The 12,017-nt window shown below is 38.2% G+C and overlaps 1 protein-coding gene across 1 annotated transcript in view; it reads right to left on the bottom strand.

The window, feature by feature from the left end:
- The window catches only part of MACO1 (macoilin 1), a 58,549-nt gene continuing 46,532 nt past the window's right edge, over positions 1 to 12,017 (bottom strand). Inside the window, exons 7-11 of the mRNA XM_074976166.1 lie at positions 9,569 to 9,727; positions 7,781 to 7,963; positions 4,781 to 4,901; positions 2,404 to 2,578; positions 1 to 454 (exon numbers count right to left, since the gene is read on the bottom strand). Coding sequence (XP_074832267.1) covers positions 252 to 454; positions 2,404 to 2,578; positions 4,781 to 4,901; positions 7,781 to 7,963; positions 9,569 to 9,727 — 841 coding nt within the window. The 3' untranslated portion in view covers positions 1 to 251. The remainder of the gene's footprint in view (positions 455 to 2,403; positions 2,579 to 4,780; positions 4,902 to 7,780; positions 7,964 to 9,568; positions 9,728 to 12,017) is intronic.

The following is a 12,017-nucleotide window of genomic DNA, read 5'->3' as shown; positions in this document are numbered from 1 at the left end:
TATCTGAAAACCAAGAGTTGTTTTTAATGCATTGGCCAAGAAAAATAAATTGCAAAGTTCTGTGAGGTTTTCTAAAAATTTACAAGAAAAAAACCAATGGGCAGTTCTAGTCAAATATTGATTTTTCCCCCCTTTCTGTTTTAAATGACAAATACAGTCGCACACAATACAATTTCATCTTGACTGCAAGAAACACTCCTGGGCGATGCCTTCGGTCTGACAAAATTGTTGGGCAAAACAAAAGTTGGCATTCATTTTTTCAAGGGTTGATAAACAGAGGCATTGGGATCAAGTCCAGAAGGGCTGGCCTCCACAAATTTGGAAGAGTAATGTGGGGAAACAGGACTCAGGGTGCTGGTGGCTGCACTGTATGTTATGCTGGGCATCACTGCCATCACTTCTGCTATCCTCTGTTTTAGGTCCTTGATTTCCTGGTCTTTCTGAATGATTTGCCCTAGAAGAGCAAAAAGTATCACTGAGAACAAGCAGCACATTTTCATCTAACCCTGGCAGCCCAGTGACTACACTCTGAGGAAAGCTGAGAGAGAGAGAGAGAAACAGATCAAGCAGAAAGTCAAAGGAAATTCAGGGTTCTACCCAGAGCTGACCTTAAGAGTTTTGGTACCCTATGCCGCATGGGCGCCTGCAGCCTCCATCCCCTGCAGGGGGAAAGGGAAAAGAGCCACTCCATGGGGCAGCGATGTATTCTGGGCTGTGGGGACTGAAAGAGGGCAGGGAGGCTGGTGGGGGAGCAGGCAGACTGAGTGGCACAGCCAGCTGAAGCTGCAAGCCAGGAGATGGAACAGGCAGAAGGGAGAGTGACACAGCTGGCTGGAGCTGTGGGCTGCAGGTGAAGCAACCTGCTGGAAAAGCAGGCTAGAAGATGGGGGGTATGTCTAGAATTGGGGGCTGGTGAAAGACAGGGTCTCAGGGGGTTTGGTTCAATGGGGCTGGAAGGCAGAGCAGGGGCTTGGGGGCTGGGGCTGAGGATTGGGTCAGATGGGGCTGGGAGGTGGAACAGGGGGTGGGAGGACAGGAAACTAGGACTGGAGGCAGTGCAGGGGTACCAGGCATTGGAGCCACTGGAGCTGGTGCTGCCTGCAGCTGGCGGTGGCCCTAGACATATGCAGCATAGGGCACTGTTAAAATTTGGAGCACCAAAGGATGGCCCTGGCTCTAACACCGTCTTGGCAAGCCACAAAAATACTGGTTTACTATAACTAAGCAAAGTTAATGCCGGTTTGCACCCTTCATAGCCACTGGCAAATTACATTATTAGAATTCAGCAGCAAAATTTTCAATACATTTTTTATCTTGATGTCCACACTTTCAGTTTTACACTTCATTAGCACCCAGATGGAACAAAAGTATCTACTGTTAAGACTAATAAGGGGTCCTGACTATAAGCCCAGCCCCACCCAACCCCCCAAAAAAACCCAAGCCAAAGCCCACCACCCACAGTGAGAGAAACTACGTAATTAGTCAAAAAATATTGCAGCAAGCAAGGAAGTTTCTGCAAGGATACTCTAATGAACATTAAATAGAAAATCCTACTAATTTTGCTTCTTTGTTGTCCAGTAATGTTAAACAGAGGTATGAGTACAGGTCTTGGAACAGACTTGTTAGTTAACGTTTTGCACCCTCTGCTGGCTACAGTGGCAGACTACAGCAGTACATGCATCTTAAATAATCTGTTCTTTTCCACTCCGTAAGAATATCAACGGTTGTTTAAAAAAAACAAACCAACAAGGAAAATCCCCCACACTAGAAAATATTTGCCACAGTTATTAAAATATTATGGTAATTAAAATGTGAGAACAGGGGATTAAAGTATTTCACAAAATTCTTTTTGCACTTTTTAAATTTTTTTAAAGAGAGACAAGGCGGGTGAGTTAATATCTTTTATTGGAGCAACTGTGGTTCATGAGACACACATGCTTTTGGAGTCACACTGAGCTCTTCTTCAGCTCTGGGTAATGACTTATTTCTCAGACCTGAAGACAAGCTCCCTGTTGCTGAAAAGCTTGTCTCTCTCGCCAACTGAAGGTATGCCAATTAAAGAAAAAATAAAAAACAAAAAACAAAAAAAAAACATTAGCTTATCCACCTTGTCTCTCTAATCTGGAACTGACATGACTACAGCTTTACTGCATATCAGTTTTTTAAGCTTTCTGTTGCTCTGCTTAGAGAAAGATTTCTACAAGACAGGGAACATAGGCATTCAGGCATAACTAACACACACCGGTAACAGAGAATTTTGTCTTTGAGTCAATAGTAAGGGGAATTAGGTGAATCCTTTAGAACATCTAACCCACCCCTACAGAAAGGGCAGAGTAATCTTGACCACATATTTTTTACTGTTTCACTTAGTAATAGGGGTTGAATAAAACTACTGCATTTTACCTTGGGCAATCTCAAGCTGCCGTTTTGCATCACCTAATGCAGAGAAGAGATCCAACTTAATTCTTGTCTCTGCACTCAGGCTGTTTTCTAAGTGCTGTGTTTTATCTTGCATGGCTGAAAGTGCTGACATTAACACCTCAGTATCTTTCTCATTTTCCTTGTATTTCCGCAGTTCCTGCAGACGTAATTAAGACAAAAATGTTATTTATATGAACTTGATGCATGAGATGTATAGACAGGTCTTCTCCCCCCCCCAGCCACCGCCCCCATCGGCACACCACTGGGCCTAGTATGCTGTCAAATGATGGCTAATTATTTCATATGATATTATACTATTCATAATTATACATGGCTTTGTACAAGTTAACAACAACACTGTGCAAACAGAATGCAATGATGTGAGAAACACTTTCTTTGGAGCTCATTACCACACTGGAAGTGCCAGCGGAAGAGCTCCAAGTTTCTCACTATGGAACACGAACTGAGGTTTAGGATGGGGAAAGAGAATTCTTCAGAACGGAATTTTATATAAAGAACTTCAGATTGTTATCTTAACTAATGTAGATAAGGTGATAACAAAAGATCTGCTCCTGCTGAAGACAATTTAAATCAGAAGTTCTCAACCAGGGGCATGTGCACCCTGGGAGTACACAGAGGTCTTCCTGGACTACATCAATTCATCTAGATGTTTGCCCAGTTTATAATAAGCTACAAAAAGTAGCACTAGAAAAGTCAATACAAATTAAAATTTCACATGGATGACTTGCTCATACTGCTCTATAAACTATACACTAAAATGTAAGTACAAATATTACAATAGATTTCTTTTATAAATATATGATAAAAAGTGAAAGACTGCTTGCGTTCTCAAAGAGCAAAAGCTGGGTTTAGATGCACTATTTGTAAAATGTTCACAGTCAGATCATGAAGATTAAAGAACACATCAGAAGACAGCACACATTAAAAAATATCCACCTATCAAAATTATAGATCTGAGATAGAAATGCTCAATTTGCTATCTGACTGTGCCCTGAGAAGCATGTGTTTTAAAGAAAATAAAGAGAACCTCTTACTCATTTGAATCTTTTTACTTAATCCTGTTAAAAGCAAAATACAAAAATTAAAAATAAAATATTGTTATTTTGGTTTTACTCTGGCTATATTGCGTATAATCAGTGCAGTGTCACTTTTTTTGCTCTACATAATCAGTTTAGTGTGTGCAGGTCTTTCAAGAAGTAACAGGGGAGAAGAAAGCACTTAAAAATGGGAAACAACTGATGGCAAAACAAGAGAAATACTAGCTAGTCTCAAAGACAATGGCTGTGGTACGCTAGCACCCAACTTCGACGGGAGCATGGTAAGTAGGGTGTCGGGAGATTACTAATGAAGTGCTGCGGTGCACTTCAAAGCAGTAAACTTCGACGTTGCAGTTTGAGGAGTAATTTTGAGGAGTAAAAGGGACTTTGAAGTAACCTGGGCACTTCGAAGTACCGGTGGGTTAGCTGCGGCTACACGCAAGCCAGCACTTGCTGCTTCAAAGTTGCCATGGGGGAGAATTAGCTTAAGGAAGTGCTGCATGTGTACCGCAGCACTTTACTAGTAATCTCCCAACACCCTCCTTACCATGCTCCCTTCAAAGTTGGGAGCTAGGGTACACACAGCCAATGAGAAGTCCTGTGGCACTTTGTAGACTAACAGATTTTTTGGAGCATAAGCTTTTGTGGGCAAAGACCCACTTTGTCAGATGCATGGAACAGGTAAGATGTTACATGCATCTGAAAAACTGGGTCTTTCCCTACACAAACTTATGCTCCAAATAATCTGTTAGTCTACAAAGTGCCACAGGACTTCTCATTTTTGTGGATACAGACTAAACACCGCTACTCCTCTGATACAGGTAGGCTCATGACTGATGCAGCCTCATTCAGTGCTTTCAAAGTCTGAAATCAACTCAGCTTTTAGAGAAGTCTGTTCCTCTCACAATTTATCCACTTTTACCAACAGTTATTTGATGTCAGTAAGAAGGTGCTGTACAGGCAAAGTTATTCTTTATCCAGGAAGAGGAATTTTACAAGGGTGCCTGTGCTGGCAATGTACTCCTATATAAGGATATGGAGGGTTAGAGTTTCAGTTAACTTACCTGGATTAGCTAGCTTAGGGGGAGAAAAAAAGTCTACAAATATATGACAAAGTGGTGAGGAGGTAAGAAACTGTTTAACTTCCTCACCCTCAAACCCTAATGCTAGACATGCACAACATATGTGAGGGACTCAATTGTTCAAAACACCGAGGATCTCCTAGGAACATCCATCAACTTAACTGAGAGTTGATGCACTAAACACGTTGCAGGTCTGAGCCTGGAGTTCCTTCTCATTACCTGAACTTTAATTTCTAGCTCTCGTATTTGGTCTTCTTTCAGCTTTATGTCAATTGTTAACTTCTTGCATTCTGTCTCCAGCTCTCTGACACGATTTCGTAAAGTTTCAGTGCATTCTCCTCTGTGAAGGAAGTGTTATCAGAAAAGGTAGTGAAACAAAGACAACTCTTCTATTATTGTCCCTGAAAGGTTCAGATCAGTCAAGTTACCATGAATATTGCTGAATAAAATGAGAAAAGAGAATAATGTCTTTTTAAATGACTTCCCTTCATGAAAGGGAGAAAAAAGAATGCAAAAACATTACTCAAGGTTATGCCTTAAACACTAGGAAGTTCGGGACATTTATATGCCAGGGCAAAAAGAAAAAGCAAGAATTTGTACTGCAAATACTTGGGGCTTTAATGGACTAAAGCCATCCTGTATTTATGCCCAGCCTTTCATTTTGAAGAATTCCAAAATGCTTTTCAGCTATTTATCTGTCACATCACCAAAATGCGACCAACTCTAGGATGAAGAGCAATAACCAGCCAGAGCATGGCACCTTGGGTGCAACAGCGGAAGTCTGAAGTGCACAAGAAATTTTGGCCCTAGTTGCTGAGTCAGACACAAAATGTACTTTAGAGTTTATAATACTCATGCAGAACAACAAGTCAGAACTTTATTTTTAGGGATGCATATGACATACAGTACAATGACTCAGCATGACTCTGAAATATATACATTTTACATTGATATCAGGATTCACTATCTTGTGAGTTTACTATAGCAGGGTCCTAAAACTCAACATCCAGAACTGCATGAGTAAACATTTCCCACTTTCTCCCATTTCCTTCATGCAAAAAATTACTTAAACTAAGATTCTGTATTCCTCTCCCACCAAAACAAAACAAAAACCCAAAATCAGTTCCCTGCAAACTCCCCTTTACGTAGAGAAGTAAAAAGGCATTTCAGTGGCAATAACTGTAACTCAACTATATTCTACAATATATCATCAACAGGACTCGTTTTCAAGCCTTAGATGTTTTGATTAATTCTCCAGAATCATGAAAAACAGACTTGAAAGATTGTTTCCTAGTATGGGTAAAGAGAAGACATCTACAGGACAGAAATATAACCGCTTTGTCTTAAAATTTTATTTCACCTATTAAAACATTAGCTTTGTGTTAGAGATGAAAGTCTCAGTTGCTGTGAGGATTTTGATGATACCCATTTTTGTATGCTTATGCAGCATACAAATTAATTTATTTCTTGACACTGAATTTAGGAAGACATGTCTGTCTACTTGGTAGTCATCAGAATGATAAAAACCCACTGATTAAATTTATTATTTGGTTTTATCATACAAACTAATAATTTTGTGCTAGGAGCTTATGAAAGTACAAGATAATTGAATAAAGGCAAAACTGTTCAGTTCTCCAGATTTGCATTTTTTCTTCTAAAAGGCTCTTGCATCAATGATCTTTCAGGGATACCTAATTGCCTGGAACCTTTTCACTAACTTTTCATGCTACCTGCAAGGAAAATCTTGGAATAGACTAAGTGGCCCATCTCAGAGATGCAACTGATAAACATTCATGACAGCAAATGGTTATAGGATACTGTCAGCAACTCCCCTAACAACATAATCCAATGCTGAGCACCTGAAGTCCTTCAGACCAATACTCACTTAATTCCCACCAGTATACAGATCAGAAATTCTAAGTGATCGAAGATTTAGTTTTAGCTCATCTCAAAGAATCTGCCAAAATACTACCATTTCTTTCCTTCCACCCATTCATCCCTACATGACAGATAACTACACAACACATTTTCGACATTTTAAGTTAAGATGGCATAGTCCATGCAATTACAGTTAATTGCTTTGGGAGTTACTTATTCCACCCCAAACTTTAGTTGGGCATTGAACAAGCTAGAGACCATCTTGTATTTGCAACATAATTCTTCAAAAACTAAAAGGAAGCACAAGTAGAATATCACTTGATCTCTGAGCAATGGTGCTTTTGTGAAGGCGTGCAACAATTCCATTTGCATTTTTTCTGAAGGTAAAACCCCATGATTTCCCAGTTCCATACTATATTAACATATGTAAACAATCTACATGTAAATTACTTTTTAAAAACAAAATAAAGCTCATACAAAAAAGTCAGATTGAGACAGTACTCTGCATAAGGAAAGCATACTAAGATCAAAACTAGTGAAAACACAGTGGCATTTACTTAAAATATTTTTATTTTTTCAGAATCAATTTACAAAAATATAGAAATATTCTTAATTTCAAAAACTATAAAAACTTTAAAACAAAGCAAGCTCCTTTCACGCCAAGGAAGCAGAGCGATTTTCTAACAAGTCTGTTACATTTTACAACTTAAAGGGGTACCCTCAACAAGAAATCTGGTCTATTTAAAAATAGCTAAAAAAGACAGGTTTTACATCCATCATAATGCACATAATGCAAAGCCCCTCAGCAATCTTCTGTCACATCACAGTCTCCTATTTTAATTATGTATTTCTGATTCCCTTTCGTTGTGTGAAAGGACCCACAACTGACAGGGAAAACTGAGTATTCAGAGGAAACTATAAGAGTGATCATGAGTGCTGTCCAATGTGCCATGTAATCATCAAAACAAATCAAGGAAAATATTTTCCCCTTTGTTTTTTCAATTTTAGAAATCTTTGGCCCCAATCTTGCAAGTTGTTCTACAAGGATGGACTCCTTTGTTTACATAGAGCCTCACTGATTTCAGGCTTCATATATGTGAAGGGATCTGCCGTGCAAACCAGTTGCAGGTTTGGGCCTTAGACACTATTTTTAATTTTGGCCACTGAGGGGAAAAAAGCACACAAGTGAGATCTTTAAGTTGGTGTCCCTTTAAGAGCCAACTCTGCAACGAAAGGCAATACCTTACTTTGGAATAGATAATTATGTAAAGCCTTTTCAGCTACTGCAATCCCAAAGAAATGGCTATTAAGCAAAACAGAGACTAAAATAGAGGTAAGTACCTGGTAGCAGCAGCAAATGCAACAGCACGTGCAGCAGTCGCTTCTTCCAACTTCTTTCTTTTCTTTTCCTCCATCAGCTGTTTTTCTACAAAGGCTCGTGCCTCTTGCTCTGCTTTCAGTTTTTTCTCCAACTGGCTGATTGTTTGCTTGTCTTTTTGTTTCATTTGTACGGCATTATGTAATCTGAGGAGTAATAAGCATAAGCTTTTAAAATAGATTCTATCCTGATATTTTTTTTTTGAATGTGAGAAGATCCAAATTAATCTTGCTGGACCTACTGTACACTGCTCCCCAGACTTAAAGTAGTCTTTTAAAAACAATATAACCATGCACCAAAATGCGATGAAACAACACTTGAAGATTCACAGGGCAATATTACAATGCTGAGAACTGTCTCCATAGCAGTACACACTGGGCCCTACCGAAGGAGGTGCACTATGTCTGCTGGCAGGACCCTTATTATCCTCAACTCCTATTGGCAGGGGTGCTAGAATAATTTTTACTGTCGCGATGCTTAAAGCAATAACCATATATTTGGTTATCATTATTACATTGAGAAAGGTGGTGCTGGCTACCAATCTTGTCAATGGCAAAATTCCAATCAACTTGCACAGATGCATGAGTGGATTCAATGACATCAGTACAAAAGTGAAGGATTGTTTGATTTAATCACCACAGGAAAAAAAAAAGGAGGAAAATTTTTATTTGGTAAAGATATCTGTATGGAAAAGTTTTCAGACGTCTAAGAGGTAGAAAAAAAGAGGGAGTAAAATGACCTTTAAAGTAATCTCTTAAGACATTTGTGTACACACTTCCAATATCACTAAGTTAAATAATGATGGCAGAATTAAGTTCTTCAGTTACTTGGAAAAACCCGTGTAACCTATAGTGCTGGCAGAGAGCATGAAATACCTTTAGAATGAGGGCAAAAAATGTTTATATGATGAGCAATTTTGAATAATATAAAAACTTGACTTCTTGACCGAGGACAGCTTTTTTTTAAGAATTTACCTTTGGTTGAAAAATACAGGGCAGCAGAAAAGATGGATTACCAACGTCACTAAAGTAAAAGTTTTCATGGGCTATGTCTACACTACAGATTTTTGTTGAAAAAACTGGCGTTTTGTCGATAAAACCCGGGGAGCGTCCACACCCAAGGAGTTCGGTCAACAGTAAATCAACAGAATACAGCACTTTTGTCGACAGTCTTATGACACTCCCTACGAGGCATCACGCTTCTGTTGACAGAGATCTGTCGATAGAAAGCCAGTCTGTACATTCCAGGGGGCCCTCTGTCGGCAGAGCTTCCAGGACATGGGGCAGCCTTGTCTGTTTTGCTGATGAAGCAGCTGGGCAGTCCAGCCACTCTCTTTCAACAGAGTGGATTGCTCTTGCGATCTGCTTGGTAGTTCAGCTGCAATTTGTCGACAGAAGTTTTGTTGGAAGAATTACTGTTGACAAATTCCTGTAATCTAAACATAGCCAAGGAGTTTTAGAAATGTGTCACTTTCAACTAGAATTGAAAATGATTAGGCTACATTTGGAAAGCCATATTTATACTTAATTAATAATTATAAGACAGTGTTATTAGTAAGTCTCTTGAAGATAAAGGGACAAACCCTGTTTTCCTTACACTTATAGGCTATGCTGAATGATGAGACCATCAGCGAGACCATAAGGTAAATAGGATTTGACTGAGTGCCCAGATTAGTGTGCTGCCAACCTTTAACTAAACATGCTGCATCTGCTCAGTTCATACTCTACACACAATTCTGTAGCAAAACATACTTGTTCTGAAGCAGCTCATTTTCTTGTCGGAGCTGTCCAATTTCAGATCGAATTCCCCGCTCCGTGCTGGTGAGAGAACTGATCTGGCTACGTAGCTCCTGTTCAATTTGCCTGCTTGCCTGCAGGTCAGCCTTTAACTTTTTAATATCTTGTTCCAACCTAAGAGAAGGAGAAGTATTTAAAAAAAAAAAAGAGAGAGAGAGAGAATTTCAACTGTAACTTCCCAACCTTCCCAAGGCCAAATTTGTTAAGTTTTATGCACATTTAGGGGGGACGGACCACAGTAAACAACATACCTCCTGATATTTCACTGTGTTTAACTCTGGTCATGTCATACCCTTTCTTCCCTGTCCTTCGTCATCCCTTGATATTTTATGTTAATTTAGGTTGCAAATAAGAATCTGTCAATTTTATTTGTCCTATAAACCACTATTGCAGACCTGTTATACTGAACAAAAATGTAATTCCTTATAAAGTATAGTTCACATACTGTATTGCAGGGATATTTATGGTATTTTTCACACTGCCAGGCACAAAGGAACTTGTTCAGGAATTAAATCTTTAAAATGCACTGTAATAAAAAAAAAAGTTAACTATTTTCTTCAAAATAAACAAATCTCCTTTTCCCTTCCCACATCATATAAACATTCATAACTTTTTCAGTATTTATATTTCTCCTGCAAGAAAAGTAATGTGTATTTTAGTTTCCTCACGTAAAGTGTTGTAATGCTCTAACATAAATCTTAAGGAATTATGATTTCTCAGCAAAGCTGAAACATTCCTGTTTGAAAAGATGTAGAAATAAACCAGTGTTTAACCTTTTCTGACCAAGGTTTGCTTTCAAGTTACTGACGGCTCAGACTATGGCTTATTATTTTTCATCTAAAAGTTAATTTCTTCTTAAATCAGTAACCTGTAGAACCAACATACAAGATGTATTTCATACAAGGTTTTATAAAAAAAGAATAGTTTCACAACCCAACTGTTCCCTTCAAACAATGCCAACATACCTACTTGAAATATGCTAAAGAATAAAAATAACCACCTGCATTCTAGGTAAAAAAGTAATTCAGCTTTATATTTTTCTGTGTATGTAATCATTGAAAATATACATGGAGAGAACTGTATCAGGTTTGAAAAATCAGAAATTTAATTTTAATCATTCCCGGCAAGAGACCTTCTGCTATATGTTCTATGTTTGTAAATAATATTTAATAAGGAATTGCCCAAGCTGTAATTAAAGCATTTGAAATAAAATAAAAATTGTTAGATGATCACACTCATTTATGTTAATATGAATGAAGCATCAGATTATGGATTTAAATTTATTCAGATTTTTAAAAAGTCCTTTGTACTTAAGACAATAATAGTATATCGCACACACAAACAGAAGATCATCTCTGACAAGTATAGAATTACATATCAGTTAAGCTGGAGTCAAATATAATTTTAGTTACACACAAGTAATCCCATGTGCTCACTGATAGTCCATGATTAGTTTCAAAAACTTAAACAAGGCTGATCAAAACAGTAAATTACAGGTGGCTGCAATAAAAGTTGTGTGCACAATTAACAGAAGTTGAAGAATTTAGAGTTCTAAAAATCAGTAACTAGTAACCAAATAGAAGCAAACAGACCCCACTATGCAGACTAAAGGCAATAGCCAATTAATTTTTATACTGATACACTTAAGCTTTGGGATATACGTATTCAAAAAATCCAGACCTAAGTTCCAATGGAAAATTAAATGGTTTGAGGTATAAAAAAAGACTGATACCAAGTGTTATGAGGCTAATGTGGAATCCTGAAATATATTCATGAAAGTTTATAAAAAATGTTAAAAACTAAAACTGAGCCCAAGCAGTCTTCTGGTAGATTAACAGTAAACCACTTTTACAAGAAGTGTGGGATCTACCATAGAAATGTACTTATTTCAGGGATAATTCATTCAAGAGACTCAAAACCTCACTTTTTTAGATGTACTGAGCTTTAAACTGTTGGCTGCATTTGGTACTGTGTGACAGAGAACTTATTTGTTGACTAATCACCAAAAGCAACTGCTACACAGATAAACACATGCACATACTTCCCAACTTTACCTATCGGCTTACTACTAGCTTATCACACACCCACACAGTAATAAACAGTAACTGAGAGGTAGCCATGTTAGTCTGTACTCTAACAAAACAAACCAGCAGTCATGTAGCACTTTAAAGACTAATAAAATAATTTATCAGATGATGAGCTTTCGTGGGGGGGGCAGACCCACTTCCTCAGATCTGGAGACATAACATTTCCAGTACAGAACTAAAACCGTCAGTTTTGTACTGGAAATGTTGTATCTCCAGATCTAAGGAAGTGGGTCTGCCCCACAAAAACTCACGACCTAATATATTATTTTGTTACGTTTTAAAGTGCTATATGACTGCTGGTTTGTTTTGACAGTAAT

Source organism: Carettochelys insculpta, chromosome 24 (assembly GCF_033958435.1).
Source record: "Carettochelys insculpta isolate YL-2023 chromosome 24, ASM3395843v1, whole genome shotgun sequence".
Taxonomy (NCBI): Eukaryota; Metazoa; Chordata; order Testudines; family Carettochelyidae; genus Carettochelys; species Carettochelys insculpta.
The sequence above is the reverse complement of the archived record's forward strand: the minus strand, read 5'-3'. Positions and strand labels throughout refer to the sequence as shown.